The 17,715-nt window shown below is 57.5% G+C and overlaps 1 protein-coding gene across 1 annotated transcript in view; it reads left to right on the forward strand.

Annotated features, from left to right (window-relative positions):
* Positions 1 to 17,715, forward strand: part of ttn.1 (titin, tandem duplicate 1) — a 107,729-nt gene that overhangs the window by 21,571 nt on the left and 68,443 nt on the right. The window contains exons 45-84 of the mRNA XM_077616753.1: positions 53 to 316; positions 412 to 551; positions 638 to 764; positions 1,034 to 1,303; positions 1,383 to 1,649; positions 2,087 to 2,353; positions 2,531 to 2,670; positions 2,822 to 2,948; positions 3,063 to 3,205; positions 3,871 to 3,994; positions 4,126 to 4,392; positions 4,480 to 4,577; positions 4,674 to 4,842; positions 4,927 to 5,196; positions 5,375 to 5,641; positions 5,716 to 5,994; positions 6,098 to 6,506; positions 6,601 to 6,725; positions 6,824 to 7,090; positions 7,208 to 7,477; positions 7,548 to 7,847; positions 7,946 to 8,248; positions 8,325 to 8,512; positions 8,591 to 8,705; positions 8,813 to 9,103; positions 9,225 to 9,376; positions 9,494 to 9,641; positions 9,729 to 9,906; positions 10,011 to 10,132; positions 10,268 to 10,555; positions 10,701 to 10,997; positions 11,101 to 11,287; positions 11,372 to 11,487; positions 11,562 to 11,861; positions 15,696 to 15,995; positions 16,121 to 16,226; positions 16,287 to 16,483; positions 16,577 to 16,885; positions 17,006 to 17,284; positions 17,388 to 17,687. Coding sequence (XP_077472879.1) covers positions 53 to 316; positions 412 to 551; positions 638 to 764; positions 1,034 to 1,303; positions 1,383 to 1,649; positions 2,087 to 2,353; positions 2,531 to 2,670; positions 2,822 to 2,948; positions 3,063 to 3,205; positions 3,871 to 3,994; positions 4,126 to 4,392; positions 4,480 to 4,577; positions 4,674 to 4,842; positions 4,927 to 5,196; positions 5,375 to 5,641; positions 5,716 to 5,994; positions 6,098 to 6,506; positions 6,601 to 6,725; positions 6,824 to 7,090; positions 7,208 to 7,477; positions 7,548 to 7,847; positions 7,946 to 8,248; positions 8,325 to 8,512; positions 8,591 to 8,705; positions 8,813 to 9,103; positions 9,225 to 9,376; positions 9,494 to 9,641; positions 9,729 to 9,906; positions 10,011 to 10,132; positions 10,268 to 10,555; positions 10,701 to 10,997; positions 11,101 to 11,287; positions 11,372 to 11,487; positions 11,562 to 11,861; positions 15,696 to 15,995; positions 16,121 to 16,226; positions 16,287 to 16,483; positions 16,577 to 16,885; positions 17,006 to 17,284; positions 17,388 to 17,687 — 8,766 coding nt within the window. The remainder of the gene's footprint in view (positions 1 to 52; positions 317 to 411; positions 552 to 637; positions 765 to 1,033; positions 1,304 to 1,382; positions 1,650 to 2,086; positions 2,354 to 2,530; positions 2,671 to 2,821; positions 2,949 to 3,062; positions 3,206 to 3,870; positions 3,995 to 4,125; positions 4,393 to 4,479; positions 4,578 to 4,673; positions 4,843 to 4,926; positions 5,197 to 5,374; positions 5,642 to 5,715; positions 5,995 to 6,097; positions 6,507 to 6,600; positions 6,726 to 6,823; positions 7,091 to 7,207; positions 7,478 to 7,547; positions 7,848 to 7,945; positions 8,249 to 8,324; positions 8,513 to 8,590; positions 8,706 to 8,812; positions 9,104 to 9,224; positions 9,377 to 9,493; positions 9,642 to 9,728; positions 9,907 to 10,010; positions 10,133 to 10,267; positions 10,556 to 10,700; positions 10,998 to 11,100; positions 11,288 to 11,371; positions 11,488 to 11,561; positions 11,862 to 15,695; positions 15,996 to 16,120; positions 16,227 to 16,286; positions 16,484 to 16,576; positions 16,886 to 17,005; positions 17,285 to 17,387; positions 17,688 to 17,715) is intronic.

Below are 17,715 nucleotides of genomic sequence, written 5' to 3' on the forward strand. Positions count from 1 at the left end.
CCCGCCCGCCCGCCCGCCAGTGACGAGCGGCCCGTGGCGGCTGTCGTTGCAGAGGGCGACGCCGCCTTTGTGGTGAAACTGGGAGACCGCGTGGCCACGGAGAAAGAGCGGCTCTCTTTGGACTGCGAGCTGAACAAAGACGTGCCGGTCGTCTGGTACCACCAAGAGAAGGAGATGATGGCCTCCAAGACGGTGCTCATTAAGTCCGAGGCCACTCGGAGGTCTTTGATCTTGACCAAGGTGGAGAAGAGCAGCGGGGGAAAGTACACCTGCGACTGCGGAACCGACAAGACGGAAGCCCAGCTCACCGTGGAAGGTAAAAGCAAAAACTCAAAAGAAAAGCCCCAAAACAAAGCGGCTGGAGGCGGTGTCTTCACATGGCTCGCTCGCTCGCGCGTCCGTCCCCGCCAGCTCTTCAAATCCGGCTGCTTCGAGCCATTTACGGCGTGGAGCTCTTTGACGGAGAAACGGCCCGTTTCGAGGCGGAGGTCTCCGATGACGACGAGGCCGGCCACTGGACGCTGAAGCGACAAGTCCTGACCGCCTCCCCCGTGAGCGCCGCCCGCTTCCCCATCCCCCGCGCCGTACCCCTCGTCCTCCGTCACCCTTATCCCACGGCGTGTCTTTGAACGCGCAGGACGTGGACATCATCCGAGAGGGGGGCAGGCGCACGCTGATCCTCTACAACTGCAAAGTGGCCATGAGCGGCGAGGTGTCCTACGCCGCCGGCGAGGCCAAATGTGCCGCCAACCTCAAGGTCAAAGGTGAACGGACGACGTCCGGCCGCTCTCTTAGCATTTGGCCGCCTGACAAAAGCCGCTCGGCGCGATTGGACCCGAGTGGTGTGGGCCGGCCTAAGTTCACCATCCCAAAAGACCCCCCGCAAAAACAAAATGTGACACGTCGGAGCGATGACGATGAATCCATTTGGAGGCGAACGCCCCCCTCGCCCCCTCGAGCCCGAACGTCGCGCGACAAGGCATCTCCTGCGTGGGCCGTCGCTCATTTGTCCTTGTTTTCCCCGGCGCCTCAGAACTTCCCCTCAGCTTCCTGAGTCCGCTAAGCGACGTGCACGCGTACGAGAAGGACGAGGTCAAGTTCCAGCTGGAAGTGTCGCGAGCGCCCAAGTCTTTCCGTTGGCTCAAGGGCTCGCAGGAGCTGGAGAGCGGCGACGAGTACCAGATCTCGCGGGGGGAGGGCAACGCCTACGCGCTGCTGATCCGCTCGGCCGCCTTCCGAGACGAGGCCGAGTACACCTTTGAGGCCGAAGACAAGAGGACCGCCGCCAAGCTGGTCATCCGAGGTGAGTAACCCTTTGTCGCGTGTCTGGCGGGCGGAAGGCGGCGATCCCTGACGTGTTTTGGCGGTGGCGGCGGTGGCAGGAATCCGGCTGGAGTTCGTCAAAGCCATCCAAGACGTGACGGTCAAGGAGCGCGAAACGGCCGAGTTCAGCGTGGAGCTCTCCCACCACAACGTGCCCGTGGCGTGGTACAAAAACGAGATTCGCCTTCACCCCGGCAAGGCCGTCCACATGACGGACGAGGGGACGCTCCACACCTTGGCTCTGAAGGAGGTGGCCCTCGACGACACGGCCAGGATCAAAGCGGAGGCTGCCGACAAGAGCGTCAGCGCCATGCTTACCGTCATCGGTCGGTAACCACCGTTGGGCGGGGCTTCATTTTTCCTTCTTGCCGTTGGGCGGGGCTTCTTTTTTCCGTCTTGTCGTTGGGCGGGGCTTCTTTTTTCCTTCTTGCCGTTGGGCTCCTTTCAACTCGCCGTCTTTCATTTCTTAAAAACGCACGCGGTTGCGGTCGGTGACTTGCCCTACGAACCAGGTCGGTTTTCGAGCAAGAAAACAAAACAAACAGAAAAACCTGCGTACCCGCTTCTTTCAAGCCTTTCAGGGACAGCTCTTCAAAAGTTGACTAAACCCGAAACCCTTTGAACACCAAGTGTCTAAAAAAGCCAAAACAAAAGACCATACTAGCAAGTGTCGTTCTTAAAGTCCGCCGTCCGAGCTCTTTGCGTTCCGCATTGGATCTCTGGAAACCCATTTCCCTTCCCCCCCCCCCCCCCTTTCCCCTAGAGGGCGACGTGTACTTCATCAGCAAGCTGCAGAACTTTGCGGCGGTGGAGAAGGACGAAGTGAGGCTGGTGTGCGAACTGAGCAAGGCGGCGGCCGAGGTCAAGTGGTGGAAAGGCGACCGGGAACTGTCGCCGTCCAAAAACCTCGTCGTGGACGCCGACGGCGCCAGACGGATTTTGATCATCCGCAAGGCGGAAAAGAGCGACGCCGGCGAATACGCCTGCGATTGCGGCTCCGACCAAACCGCCGCCAATCTCCTGATCGAAGGTATGCTCGCACGGGTTTGTGGGAAAGTTGGAAAAGTGCGCTTTGCCAACAAAGACGGAGCTCTCATGCGGCCGGCTTTTCGGGACAAACGCCACGCGAGTGAGCGAGCGACGGACGTAGACGAGCTCGTGACCGGCCCTGGTTCTAAGAGACGCCTGTCGGTGGTTTGCCCCGCAGATCGCGACATCAAGGTGGCGCGCCCTCTGTACAGCGTGGAGGTCACCGAGACGGAGACGGCCAAGTTCGAGACGGAACTCTCCGAGGAGGACGTCCCCGGACGCTGGACGCTGAAAGGAGAAGATCTGCTGCCGTCGCCGGTGAGTCAACCTCTCGGTTTCCGCCGCGCTCCGGACTACTTTGGCCAAAACTGTGGCTTTTGCCGGAGTCGGGGGGAGACGTGGGGCAAAGACCACGACAAAGCGTGTCGTCTTGACCTAAGAAAGAAAGAAAATGTGACCACCCCGCCAGGATGTGGAGATCAAGGAGGAAGGTAGCAAACACGTGCTGATCCTCTACAACGTGCGCATGGATATGGTGGGAGGCGTGGACTTCTCGGCGGGCAACGCCAAGTCCAGCGCCCAGCTTCGCGTCAAAGGTGAGAGAGAAGGTCTGCCGTTGGCCGAGGCAGGGGGATCGGAGCTCCGCCCCCACACTCTTATCTCTCTCTCTCTGGCTCTCTCTCTCTCTCTCTCTCTCTCTCAACGCTCAGCTCGAGCCATCAGCCTGCTACGCCCGTTGAAGGACGCCACGGTGACGGCCGGCGAGACGGTCTCCTTCCACTGCGAGCTGTCTCACGAGGGCATCGCCGTGGATTGGTTCCTGGCCGGCAACAAGATGGAGGCCGACGAGCGGGTAGGCTCTGCTTTTTTTTTTGGCTTGGGCCGTGTGAGATCTTCCTTGTATTTGCTCTCACACACGACAAGTCAAGTGGCTGGGCCAAGTTAAAATAACTCTCTCTCCTTATCGCCTTTTGCCCCCCGACGTTCCCTAATATGGAGCTGGAGCAAGTCAAAAGCCTTTCCTTTCCACGCCCCCCTCAATTTTGTGCCATGGTCTGAAAATCGATATAAAACACTGAAATGACGGAAAAAACGTATTTTGATTTAAAATAATCTTTGGGGGTTGAATACTGAACAAATTTCACCTAACCACTATTTCCTATTTCCCTTCAACGACTTCATCCAATTGACAACACAAAGAAACCATGGAAATCTATTGGAATGTGTTGTGCATAACTATTTGACAGATTGTGTGTATCTATAGGGCGTGTGTTTTTTTTTTTTTTTAAACTCATCCCCAAAAGAACAACTAATGAAGCGCATTTTCATGGGCCACCTCTGGCCAGCACTACCTTGTACGCACGTTAAAGTCCTCTCAGGTTTGCTAAAACAAAGCGCGCCCATTCAATTTCCAAGTGTTAACCACAAACACGCCAACGTAAAGTCGTCCATGGCCAAAGGTTGACCCCCCTCCCCCCAAAGACACGCGGCACGCTCTCAAGCCTCGATTCCCCGCAGGTGAAGATTCGCGCCGACGGACGAGTCCACACTCTGATGGTTCGAGACGTGAAACTGTCGGAGGCGGGCCAGGTCAAGTTGACCGCCAAGGATTTCCAGACTCAGGCCAAGCTCGTCGTCAATGGTAAACTGTCGGTGGCGGAGGGGCGGTTTGGGGCGCCGTCGGTCGGTAGCCGGTCGGGAGCCGGTCGGGAGCCGGTCGGGAGCCGGTCGGGATCCAGCGCCGACGCCGACCGACCTCCGGCCTTCTTTCAGAACCCGCGGTGGAGTTCACCCGGCCTCTGGAGGACCTGACGGTGGAGGAGGAGGCCACCGCCACCCTGGAGTGCGAGGTCTCCCGAGAAAACGCCACCGTCTGCTGGTTCAAGTTGGGACAGGAAATCCACAAGACCAAGAAATACGAAGTGATCGTCGACTGCCACAAGAGGGCGCTGCTCATCCACCAATGCAACCTGGACGACATTCAGACGTACACGTGCGAAGCCGAGGACTTCAAGACTTCCTGCTTCCTCGACGTCATACGTGAGTGGTCGCGCGACGTCCGGTCTCGGCCCGTCGTCGTCGTCGTCGTCCTTCCCTAGTCCGCCTGACGGGCTTCTGTGCCGTCAGCGCCTCACGTGGAGTTCCTCCGCCCCGTGCGAGATGTCGAGGTCCAAGAGAAAGAATCTGCCAAGTTTGAATGCCAAGTGTCCCGCGAGTCCGCCAAGGTTCCAAACCCGGCCCCAACGCTCGTCCCTCCCGCCGTCCACGGCGTCTAACGCGCCCGCCCGCCCACTGACGGCGGTTCCTTTGCCCTCCGGCAGGTTTGCTGGCTTCGGGACGGCCGCGAAATAAGGAAAGGGAAGAAGTACGAGATTTTGGCCCAGGGCTTGGACAGGATCCTCGTCGTGCACAAGTCCGTCATGGATGACGAGGCGGAATACGAATGCGACGCCAGGACGGCCAAGAGCTCCGGCGTGCTGACCGTCGTCGGTGAGGCTCGCGTCTGCCGGACGAAAAAAATTCGTGTGGTGCGTCCGTCGTGTCCTTGAAGCATTTTCTTTCTTTTGCCAACAGAGGAGGCCACCAGGTTCACCAAGAACCTTTCCAACGTCGAGGGCACAGAGACGGACAGCGTGAAGATGATCTGCGAGGTGTCCAAGCCCGGAGCCGAGGTCACCTGGTACCAAGGAGACCGGGAGCTCCCGGAGGGCGGCCGCTACGAGCAGTTCTCGGACGGACGCAAGAGGATCCTCATCGTCCAAGATTTGAGGATGCAGGATGCCGGAGAATACAACTGCAGACTGAGCTCGGGCGTCAAGACCAGCGCCATCCTGAAACTCAACGGTACAAACCTAGAGTGATCTGCCAGCCGGGCCCTGCCCGCCCCGCTTCCGCCCAGACACCTAAAGATCCCGGGGAGAGGGGGAAAAAAAATGAGCGGGGATGGATGGCCATTGGGGTGAATTTGGCCAGCCCTAAGCCTCAAAGGATCTTCTTCTGCTCTCTTCCCTTCCCTTCCCAGAGCTGGCGGCCGAGTTCATCGCCAGGCCGCAGAATCAGCAAGTGGTGGAAGGGGACGAGGCGGAGTTCGTCTGTTCGGTCTCCAAAGAAACCTACGAGGTGAAGTGGTTCCGAGGGGAGGAGGAAGTGCAAAGCGGGGACAAGTACAAAATTGTCAGCGAGGGAAAGCGGCGAGCTCTCGTGGTGAAAAACTGCGAGCTGAAGGACGAGGGAGGTTACGCGGTCCTCATTGGCGGCCTGCGGGCCAGCGCCGATCTCCTCGTGATCGGTGAGGAGAGCCGCTGTCGCTCGGCCGGCCGTCACGCCGCCCTAACCTAACCCTCTGCTGCCGCCACCTTGCAGAGAATTTGAGGATCGTCACGCCCATCAGGGACACGGAGGTTAAAGAGGGAAGCGAGATCGTCTTCAACTGCGAGACCAACGCGGAGGGAGCCAAGGCCAAGTGGACGGTCAACCGGGAGACCATTTTTGAGAGCGGCAAGTACCTGCTGACTCAGAGGGACAACGTCTTCTCCCTGAGGATTCGGGACGCCCGCAAGGCCGACGAGGCCGAGTACACCGTGGGCCTGACCAATCACAGGGGAGAGCACGCCAGGTGCTCGGCCCACGCCAAAGTCGCAGGTAAGAGGCGAGGGAATCCGACGGGGGGGAGGGGCGGAGGCAAAAAAACACCCCCGGCGATGGGCCGCCAAAAGCAAACCCCGAGCTCCGTCCGCGTCCGCAGAGGAGAAGCTGAAGTTCCTGGTCCCCCTGGAGGACATTGAAACGCAAGAAAAGCAAACGGTGGCCTTTGCCTGCAAGGTCAATCGAGCCCAGGCCACCGTCAAGTGGCTGAAGGCCGGCGGGGAGGTCCGCCTCGGCAAACGCCTGGTCTACAGGAGCGACGGGCTCCACCACACGCTGACCGTAAAAGACTGCGTCATGGAGGACGAGGGCGAGTACGCCGCCCAGGTGGGAGAAGACAAGTGCGCCGCCGAACTCGTCATCAGCGAGGCGCCCGCGGACTTCACCGGGCAGCTCGGAGACCGGACCGTCACCGAGTTTGAGGACGCCGAGTTCGTCTGCCGCTTGTCCAAAGAGAAGCCCGCCGTCAAGTGGTACAGGAATGGCCGAGAGATCCGTGAGGGGCCCAGGTATCTGCCGCCGCCGCCTCCCGCGCTGCCTCAGATGGTCTCCTCTGGACTGCGCTGGCTTTGGTTTTTTTTCAAGCCCGCCCTCCCCTTTCAGATATCACATGGAGAGAGAAGGGAAGACGTGCAGAATGGTGGTCAAGGAGTGCCGAGCCGACGACGAGTGCGAATACGCCTGTGGCGTGGAAGACAGGAGGACCAGAGCCAGGCTCTTTGTGGAAGGTGAGACCCCCCCACCCCCCCACCCCCCGTTTCATTTCCCGCTCAAAATGCGTGGCCTTCTCCTCGCCATGTGACCACCGCGCTTCTCCGTCCGTCAGAAATCCCGGTGGAGATCGTCAGGCCGCCCGCGGACGCTCTGGAGCCTCCCGGCTCGGACGTGGTGTTGGAGGCGGAGCTTAACAAAGACAGAGTGGAGGTGAAGTGGATGAGAAACAACATGATTATCGTCCAGGGAGACAAGTACCAGATGATCAGCGAGGGCAAAGTTCACAGGCTGCAGGTCTGCGAGATCCGCCCTCGAGACCAGGGACAGTACAGGATCGTTGCCAAAGACAAAGACGCCGCAGCCAAGCTGGAGCTGGCGGGTGAGTCCGCCGTTTCGCCGTCTCGCCGTCCCCGTCTTTCCCCGCAATGGGAAAAAAACATGGCTTGCCTCTCTCTCTCTCTCTCTCTCTCTCTCTCTCTCTCTCTCTCTCTCCCAGCTCCTCCAAAGATTAAAACCGCCGACCAGAAGCTGGTCACGGATGCCGGCAAGCCCTTGGTCATCACCGTGACGTACGACGCCTACCCTCGCGCCGACGTGGAGTGGTTTTTCGGTAGCTCCTCGCTACCCGTTCAGAACGTCGACGCCTCGGTCGACAAGACGGCCTACCGTCTTAAAAGACCCCGCAAGGAAGACGGGGGAGAGTACAAGGTGGTCATCAAAAACAAGCACGGCGAGGGAGAGGCCTTGGTCCACCTGGACGTGATCGGTGAGATCGGACCGCCTCTCGCTCTGACTCCGCCGGGATTTTGAACGCCGCGCCGGTCGGTCCTCGTCAGATGTGCCCGGGCCCGTCAAGAACCTGACGGTGACGGACACGGCGGACGGCGAGGTCAGTCTGGCCTGGGAGGAGCCCGACAGCGACGGCGGGAGCAAAGTCACGTCCTACGCGGTGGAAAGGCGCGACGTCAAGCGCAAGGCCTGGACGGTGGCCACGGAGCGCGCCGACGTGCCCGAGTATTGTGTGGCCGCCCTTCAAAAGGACTGCTGGTACCTGTTCAGAGTCTGCGCCCGAAATCGCGTCGGGAGCGGGCCCCACGTCGTCACGGACGACGCCGTTCAAGCCAAGAATAAGTTTGGTGAGACGTCGACCTTGGCCCGGCGAAAGGGCCCGGCGAAAGAGCCCGCCCGCCGAGCCCGCCAGCCCGCCCTTTCTAAAACGCTCCTTTCACGCCAGATGTTCCGGACGCTCCGGAGAATGTGGCGGTCGGCGTGGTGAACCGATTCGGAGCCTCCGTGGCCTGGGAGCCTCCCAAATTTGACGGCGGCTCGGAGATCACGGCCTACGCCGTCGAACTCCGCGACAGGACCTCGGTCAAATGGGAGGCGTCCGTCTTCTGCGGCGCCGACGAGCGCTCCGCCTTCCTCAACGACGTGGTGGAAAACAAGGAGTACATCTTCCGAGTGCGAGCCGAGAACAAGGCCGGTCTGGGAAAGCCCAGCGCCGCCACCAAACCGGTCAAAATCATGGATCCCATCGGTGGGTGGAGCTCGGAAGCGCCGACGGACGGCCCCTTCCCCGTGCCGCGCCGGCTCACCCCCCCTATGTGTCGCAGAGAGACCCGGTCCCCCTCTCAACCTGAACTTCAACGACCAAACCGGGGAGGCCGTCACGCTCACCTGGGAGACGCCCGCCAGCAACGGCGGAAGCACCATCACCGGCTACATCGTGGAGAAATGCGAGGACGGCGCCGACAAGTGGCTTCGCTGCAACGCCAGACTGTGCCCGGACCTCTCCTACCGGGTGCGGCGCTCGGCCCCCAGATTCATCTGAATCCCCACACCATCCCCGCTAAATGCCTCCGCCTCCCCTGAATCTTAGGTGTCTGGCCTGAAGCAGGGCTGCAAGTACCTTTACAGGGTTTTCGCCGAGAACGCCGCCGGGATCTCGGAGCCGGCCGAGCAACTGGGCCCGCTCCTGGCCGACGACCCTCACGGTAGGCAAAGAGATTCCGCTGGGATCCGGGGTGGCCGGGGTGGCCGGGGTGGCCGGCGTGGCCGGCGCGGCCGGGGTGTCATTTAATGGCCGTCTCTCTCCTGGTAGTTGGGCCAAGCTTTGACCTGGGAGCCTTCAGGAACGGCTTGGAAGTGATCGTCCCTCAGCCTCTCACCATCCGAGTTCCCATCGGCGGATACCCCACCCCCAGGCCCGAGTGGTCCTTCCAAGAGAAGGAGCTGACGGCGGCGGCGGACGAGCGGGTCTCCTTGGTCACCAAGGCCTCGTTCACCGAACTGAGAGTCATGCCCAGCGTCCGCCCCGACAAAGGAACCTACTGCCTGCGGCTGGAAAACGACATGTCCTCCGTCTCCGGAGAGATCGACGTCAACGTCATCGGTGAGGGTCGGCGCCGGGTGGATTTTCCTTTGAGCCCTTTTCCGTGGCGTGGCACCGCCGCCGGTCCCCGGTGGCCCTTTCCTTTGACCCCTTTTTTTCCCCGTGCCTTCGCGCCCGCCAGCGTGCCCCAGCGCCCCCAAAGACTTCAAGGTGGCCGAGGTGACCAGACATCACGTCCACTTGATGTGGGAGACCCCCGAGCACGACGGAGGGAGTCCGGTCACGCATTACCAGATCGAGAAGAGGGAAGTGTCTCGTAAGACCTGGGCCAAGGTACGCACGCGTGTCTTCCATGGTACGGGCGGCCCTTTGGGCTCAAAGGTTGGCCGGAAAGTGACGACGACGGCCCGCCGGCGTCTTCTCTCCGGCGCCGGCCTTGTCCGAGGACAGGTGGCCACGGGAGTGCTGGACCTGGAACACACGGTGACGGACGTCCTCGAAGGCAAGGAATACTTGTTCAGCGTTACCGCCTGCAACAAATGCGGACCGGGGGAGCCGGCCTACATCGAGGAACCCGTCAACGTTTCTTCTCCCGCCAGTAATGACGAGCCGGCGTGGCGCGGCGCGGCGTGCGCTCCAGACCGGAGCGTGACCGGGAGTTTGTAAAAATCCTTCTCCCCTTCAGCGCCACCCGATCCTCCCGACAATCTCAAGTGGCGCGACAAGAGCAGCAAAGGCATCTTCCTGTCCTGGGACGCTCCAAAATACGACGGCGGCTCCCCCATCAAAGGCTACGTGGTGGATAAGTGCCAACGGGGAACCGACAAGTGGGAACCCTGCTCTGATCCCCTTCCGGAGCTGAAGTGAGTCTATTGGGGCCCAATCCGCGCCTTTGCGTCCGCCGCCTCCCCTCCCATCCCATCCCATCCCATCCCATCCCATCCCATCTTTACGCTCCCGCCTCTAGGTTTCAGGTGAGCAATCTGACGGAGGGACAGTGGTACTCCTACAGAGTCCGAGCGGTCAACAAGCTGGGAGCCAGTCGACCCTGCAGGGCGACCGATGACATCCAAGCCGTCGACGCTAAAGGTGGGGCCGGCTTTCGGGACCCGCAATTTAAGAGCTCCCGCCGACCGGCGGCGTTTTAGGGAAGGCCTCGGGGGGGTTGCCGAGCGGGAGGGAGCGAGGGGCCCGGTGGTCACCCTTCCCGAAAATGCCCGACAGAACCGCCGGAGATTCAGCTGGACGTGAAGCTGTTAGCGGGTCTCACCGCCAGAGCCGGCGGCAAAATCGAACTCCCCGCCGACGTGAAAGGCAAGCCGGATCCCCGCGTCAAATGGACCAAGGCCGACCTGGTCCTGCGGGCCGACGAGCGCGTCGCCATCGACACCGTGCCGGGGCACTCCAAGTTGTCCGTGGCCGACACCAGCAGAGGCGACAGCGCCACCTACATCATCGAAGCCGTCAACACGTGCGGACGCGCCACCGCGACCGTCGAGGTCAACATTCTGGGTGCGTGTCGCCGAGAGTCGGGCCACGTTGGGCTTTCCCCCGGCCGTCGTTGCCATTCTTCCGAGGGCGCGCCCCCCAAAGAAGACCCCGAGCCGAGTACGGATGGCGACACTCAATGAGTTTGGACCTCTCCTGTCTCCTTCAGACAAACCGGGCCCGCCCGCCGCCTTCGACATCGGCGAAATCACCAACGAGTCCTGCCTGCTGGCCTGGAACCCGCCCAGGGATGACGGCGGCTCCCCCGTGACCAACTACGTGGTGGAGAGTCGCGAGGGCGACAAAGAAGAGTGGCGCAAGCTGTCGGCCACCGTCAAGTACACCACCTTCAAGGCTTGCAAGCTCGCCGCTCTTTCGGAGTACGTCTTCAGGATCAGCGCCGAGAACCAGTACGGCGTCGGAGAACCCGCCCAGCACGTGCCCATTGTTGCCAAGTATTGGTTCGGTGAGACGCCACCTCCCGCTTTTGCCGGCCAGCCGTTCGAGCCGTCCTTGACCGAATCCGGCGCTCACCACCTTCTCGCCCCCGCGCGCGCGCGTTCCCGTAGATCCTCCGGGCTGTCCGGGTAGAGTGGTTCCCTCGGACGTCACCAAGGACGCCGTGACTCTCAACTGGCTGGAGCCGGACGAGGACGGCGGCAGCCCCATCACCGGTTACTGGGTGGAGAAGTTTGATCCGGAGAGCGATAAATGGGTCCGCTGCAACAAGCTGCCCATCAAAGACACCACCTACAGGTCAGCTCGCGTTCCATACGTCAACTCGTTTCCCCCGTCGAGGCATTTTTCGAAAAGGTCGCCGCCTGGGATTTTCGTCCACAGGGTGAAAGGATTGCCGACAAAGAAGAAGTGCCGTTTCCGGGTCTTGGCCGAAAACCTGGCCGGCGCCGGGAAACCCAGCGCGGAAACCGAGCCGGTCCTGATCAAAGACCCCATCGGTGCGCCGTCGTCGCGGGGCCGGACCGAGCCCGGGCAAATTGTAACCCCGCGGCGGCGGCGGCGTCTTCTCCAGATCCCCCCTGGGCCCCCGGCAAAGCCGTGGTCCGCGAGGTGGGCAAGACCTCGGCCCTGCTGGCCTGGACCAGGCCCGAGCACGACGGCGGAGCCAAGATCGAAGGCTACGTGGTGGAGTTCCGGAAAACGGGAAGCGAGGAGTGGATCCGTGTGGCCGAGGATGTCCCCCAGACCGAACACCAGCTGAAGGGCCTGATGGAGAAGCAGGAGTACGCCTTCCGAGTCAAGGCCGTCAACAGGGCTGGCGAGAGCGAGCCCGGCGAACCCTGCGACCCCGTCATCTGCAAGGAGAGACTCTGTAAGTGGAAAAGTCAAAGCCGCCGCCAGCGCCAGTATTTGGAAATTAGGAATAAGTGGCTCCTCCAATTCCATTTCTTCTTTTTTACAAGCGCGCTCAGCCAGGGAATAACTTAAAGCACTTGTGGTGTCAAAGTGGCGGTCCGGGGGCCAAATGTGGCCCGCCGCATCATTTTGTGCGGCCCAGAAAAGTCAATCATGAGTGCCGACTTTCTGTTTTAGGATCAAATGCAAATGAAGAGTATAGATGTATATCCCCCTTTTAAATCAATAATTGTCATTTTTTAATCCATTTTTTTTCTGTGTTTTTAGTTCAAAAAGCATTTTGTAAAATCTAAAATATATTTTAAAAAACCTCAAATAAACATTGTTTTAGATCTATAAAAAACTGAATTTTCAGGGCTTTTAATCCAGTTATTTTAATCCATTTATTTAAAAAAAATCTAAATATTATATCATTTGGTCCGGCCCATGTGAAATCAAGTTGACGTTAAAGCGGCCCACGAACCAACCCGAGTCTGACACCCTTGGTGTACTCTATCGACTGATTTATTTTATTTTATGGTGATAACAATTTTAGTATTGGTCCATACAGAAAACACACTGGATAATAAGGCGCCCTGTCTGTTTTGGAGATAATTTAAGACTTTTAAGTCCACCTTATAGTCATGAAAATACGGTAGTCATTTATTTAACAGGGCTGGGCAAAATTTAAAAAAAAAGGCCAAAAGTGAGTGCTTTGGTTTCAACTTCTAAAGAGGTTTCTGCTTTCTGCAATACTAGTGTGCTGCAAGTGCAATCAGTGGATTGGAGTCAGGTGCTTCTCACAGCACAACCCCCGCTCCTCCTTCAAGTTTGTCAGTCAGCTCGGTCAGTCGGTCGGTCACTGCTGGATGGCTCGAGCCAAAAGCTCCCCCCTCCTCACCCACAGTGGCCCAACCCCCATCTATTCCTGCTCCTTCAAGTTTGTCAGTCAGCTATGTCTTTGCTGAATGGCTCGGAAAACACAAAGCAGCCAGTTCAAGACTTTTTTTTAACCTATTTCAAACATGAGGCATCAAAGTGCAAACTTTTGACCATTGATGAGTGAGTGAGTGCCTCAAAGAAATTGAAGCATTGGACATATGAAGGAAGACGTAGCATCCCATAAGATTAGGCACTTATTTAACAGGGCTGGGCAAAATTTCAAAAAAAGGGGCCAAAGTGAGTGCTTTGGAGGAAACTTTCCACAATACTAGTGTCCTGCAAGTGCAATCAGTGGATTGGAGTCAGGTGCTTCTCACAGCACAACCCCCGCTCCTCCTTCAAGTTTGTCAGTCAGCTCGGTCAGTCGGTCAGTCACTGCTGGATGGCTCGAGCCAAAAGCTCCCCCCCCCCCTCCTCCTCACCCACAGCGGCCCAACCCCTTTGTCACCTATGTCTGGGTCACTTGCAAAACAAAAAGCAGCCTTTTTTGGACCTATTTCAAATGTGAGCCATCAAAGTGCTAACTTGACCATTGAAGAGTGAGCGAGCGCCTCAAAGAAATTGAAGCATTGGACATAGTATATGAAAGAAGACATAATAACGTCCCATAAGACTAGGCATTTATTTAACAGGGCTGGGCAAAATGTTAAATAAAGGGGCCAAAGTGAGTGCTTTGGTTTCAACTTCTAAAGAGGAAACTTTCTGCAATACTAGTGTCCTGCAAGTGCAATCAGTGGATTGGCGTCAGGTGCTTCTCACAGCACAACCCCCACTGGTTCAAGTTTGTTAGTCAGCTCGGTCAGTCGGTCGGTCGGTCAGTGCTGGATGGCTCGAGCCAAAAGCTCTCCCCCCCCACCCCCCACCCCCTCCTCACCCACGTTGGCCCAACCCCCGTTGATTCAATTTTGTCAGCTATGTCTGTGCGGCCAAACGTGAGTGACATATATGAAAGAAGACATAATACCGTCCCATAAGACTAGGCATTTATTTAACAGGGCTGGGCAAACTAAAAAAAAAGGCCAAAAGTGAGTGCTTTGGTTTCAACCTCGAAAGAGGTTTCTGCTTTCTGCAATACTATTGTCCTGCAAGTGCAATCAGTGGATTGGAGTCAGGTGCTTCACACAGCACAACCCCCTCCCTCTCCTTCAAGTTTGTCAGTCAGTTCGGTCGGTCGCTGCTGGATGGCTCGAGCCAAAAGCTCCCCCCCCCTCCTCACCCACAGCGGCCCAACCCCTGTTGCTTCAATTTTGTCACCCATGTCTGTGGTGGATGACTTGGAAAACAAAAAGCAGCCACTTCAAGACTTTTTTGGGGGGGCATCAAAGTGCAAACTTTTGGCCATTGATGAGTGAGTGAGTGCCTCAAAGAAATTGAAGCATTGGACATAGTATATGAAAGAAGACATAATAACGTCCCATAAGACTAGGCATTTATTTAACAGGGCTGGGCAATTTTTTTAAAAAAAGGGGTCAAAGTGAGTGCTTTAGTTTCAACCTCTAAAGAGGAAACTTTCTGCAATACTAGTGTCCTGCAAGTGCAATCAGTGGATTGGAGTCAGGTGCTTCACACGGCACAACCCCCGTCCATTCAATTTTGTCAGCTATGTCTGTGCAGCCCATAGTGAGTGCTTTGGTTTCAACTTCTAAAGAGGTTTCTGCTTTCTGCAATACTAGTGTCCTGCAAGTGCAATCAGTGGATTGGCGTCAGGTGCTTCTCGCAGCCCAACCCCACTCCTTCAAGTTTGTCAGTAAGCTATGTCTTTGCTGAATGGCTCGGAAAACACAAAGCAGCCAGTTCAAGACTTTTTTTTTTCACCTATTTCAAACATGGGCCATCAAAGTGCAAACTTTTGTCCATTGATGAGTGAGTGAGTGCCTCAAGAAATTGAAGCATTGGACATAGTATATGAAAGAAGACATAATAATGTCCCATAAGACTAGGCATTTATTGAACAGGGCTGGGCAAAATAAAAAAAAAAAGGCCAAAAGTGAGTGCTTTGGTTTCAACTTCTAAAGAGGAAACTTTCCACAATACTAGTGTCATGCAAGTGCAATCAGTGGATCGGCGTCAGGTGCTTCTCTTGCCCAACCCCCGCTGCTTCAAGTTTGTCAGCTCGGTCGCTTCTGGATGGCTTGCAAAACGAAAAGCTGCCTGGTATAAAATACTGTCAAAGCCAGTTCAAAACTTTTTTTGGGACCTATTTCAAACGTGGGCCATCAAAGTGCAATTGATGAGTGAGTGAGTGAGTGCCTCAAAGAAATTGAAGCATTGGACACATGAAGGAAAATGTAGCATCCCCTAAGACACTGGTGTCAAAGTGGCGGCCCGGGGGCCAAATCTGGCCCGCCGCATCAATTAGTGCGGCCCGAATAAGTCAATCACGAGTGCCAACTTTCTGTTTTAGGATTATAGATGTATATTATATTTCCTGATTTTCCCCTTTTTAAATCAGTAATTGCAATTATTTATCCATTTTTTTTATTTTGGTGTTTTTAGGTCAAAAAGCATTTTGTAAAATCTAAAAATAAATATATAAAAATATTTTCGGTTTTCCACTTTAATATTGAATATGATTTAAAAAAAATGTTTTCATTTGAAATGAAAAACAAATGATTAGATGTTTTCCCTCACTAAGAAAAAAAAGTTCAAATAAACAGTTTTAAATCTATAAAAAAATGGAATATATTTTAGGGCTTTTGATATTGCGGCCCACGAACCAACCCGAGTTTGACACCCTTGACTTAAAGGGTTTGCCTTGGGACCAGAAATGCCCTTTTTTGTATGTTTTCTACCTGTTAAACTCCACAGTGGCTTTGACAAAGTGTAAGATTCGGGTCCCTCAACGTGCCGGTCGTGTCTTTTTGGACAGACCCCCCTTCGGCACCTCAGTGGCTGGACGTGGCCAACATCGGCAAGGTCAACGCCGATCTGAAATGGCAGGCCCCCGGCAGCGACGGCGGTTCACCCATCACCAACTACGTGGTGGAAAAGAGGGACGTGAGGCGCAAGGCCTGGCAGACGGTGGACACCACCGTCAAGAATCTGACGTACACGGTGACGCCGCTTAACGAGGGCTCGCTCTACGTATTCCGGGTGGCCGCCGAAAACGCGGCGGGCCTGGGCGACTTCTGCGAGCTGGAGGACGCCGTGCTGGCCAAAGACACCTTCAGTAAGTTCCGACGGAGCAGGATGGACTCCGTTGGCTTGACCTTCCACGTTGGCTCCGCGTTGGCGTCCACGTCCTGCACGTGTGCCCCAAAAGCAAACGCTCGACTTTGTTTCCCCCCCCCGCAGCCACGCCCGGGCCTCCCTACGCTCTGTCCGTGGTGGAGGTCACCAAGAGACACGTGGAGCTGAAATGGGAAGCTCCAAAGAGTCACGGCGGAAGGCCCATCAGCAGGTGGGATCCGCCGAGGTCCGTGGCGGAAATACAATCTTAACACGACCCCTCGCCGGTCAGATACGTCATTGAGAAGAAGGACAAACTGGGAAGTCGTTGGTTGAAGTGCTGCAAGACTCCGGACAAAGAAAGTCAATTCAAAGTGACTGAGGTGGACGAGGGTTCGGAGGTGCAGTTCCAAGTTCGCGCGGAGAACGAGGCGGGGGTCGGAGAACCCAGCGAGCCCACCGAGATCCTCGTGGTGGAGGATCCGACCGGTGAGTCTCCTCTCCCTCCCTCCGTCGGGCTCGGCGGCCGGCCGGCCGGCCGGAGAGTAGCGGACGTCCACATGCGCTCTCCTTCTCCTCCAGGCGCGCCCTCTCCTCCCTTGGAGGTGAGCGTCCCGGACAGCGGGAGGCAGCACCTGGCCGTGGTCTGGAAGCCGCCGGCCAAGGATGGCGGCTGCCCCGTCACGGGCTACCACGTGGAGGTGGCCGAGGCCCGACCGGAGCTCAAGTGGCTCCGGGTCAACGACAGACCCGTCAAAGACACGGCCTTTAAGATTGCCGACGGCATCAAAGCGGAGAAGACTTACGTCGTCAGAGTTCGCGCCGTCAACGCCGTGGGCGTGAGCGATCCCTCCCAAATCTCCGCCAAAGTTTCCACCAAGGATCCCGACTGTAAGTGCGAAGAGAGGGTCCGAGCGCGGCCGGCCTTGGCGGCCAACGCCGGTCGCGTTCACCGCGAGCCCGACCGGCGCTCGGGGCTACGCTATTAACCGCCGCCCATCTGATCCGCAGGTGCCCCGACGGTGGAGTTGGCCACGCGGGATGTGGTGGTGACCGAGGGAGAGAAGCTGCACCTGGAGGTTCCCTACAAGGGCATCCCCGTGCCGCAAATGCTTTGGCGTAAAGACGCGGTGGAATGCCAGAAAAGCCAGCGCCTGTCGGCCACGCTGGAGATGCACAGGGCTCACCTGGAGCTGCTCCGATGCACGCGCGCCGACGCCGGAGTCTACGACATCACCCTGGAAAACGGTCTGGGGACCGCCAGCGGAAACATCAACGTCAAAGTCATCGGTGAGCCGCCGTCTTAGCCCGGCCCGTCCTTTTTAGAGTCTTTTTTCCCCGTCAAACCGAGACCGTTCGGACACCCGTCCGTCCCTTTTGGGATCTTGTGCAGGTCTTCCCGGTCGGTGCAAAGCCATCAGCTCCAGTGAAGTCACCAAGGACTCCTGCAAGATGAGCTGGGAGGCGCCCGAGGACGACGGCGGCACTCCGGTCCTCAGCTATACTCTGGAGCGCCGCGAGACCTCCAAAAAGACCTACGTGCCCGTCACCTCGGGAGAGAACCTTCTGGAGCGCGCCGTCAAAGACTTGTACGCCAATTGCGAATACAACTTCCGGGTCAAGGCCGTCAACAAAGTGGGCGCCGGGGAATATCTGGAGTTGCAAAACCCCGTCGTCATCGAGGAGACCAAGCGTAAGTTAAGCTCCGGGGCGGCCCGGCC

Source organism: Stigmatopora argus, chromosome 13 (assembly GCF_051989625.1).
Source record: "Stigmatopora argus isolate UIUO_Sarg chromosome 13, RoL_Sarg_1.0, whole genome shotgun sequence".
In the NCBI taxonomy this organism is placed as follows: domain Eukaryota; kingdom Metazoa; phylum Chordata; class Actinopteri; order Syngnathiformes; family Syngnathidae; genus Stigmatopora; species Stigmatopora argus.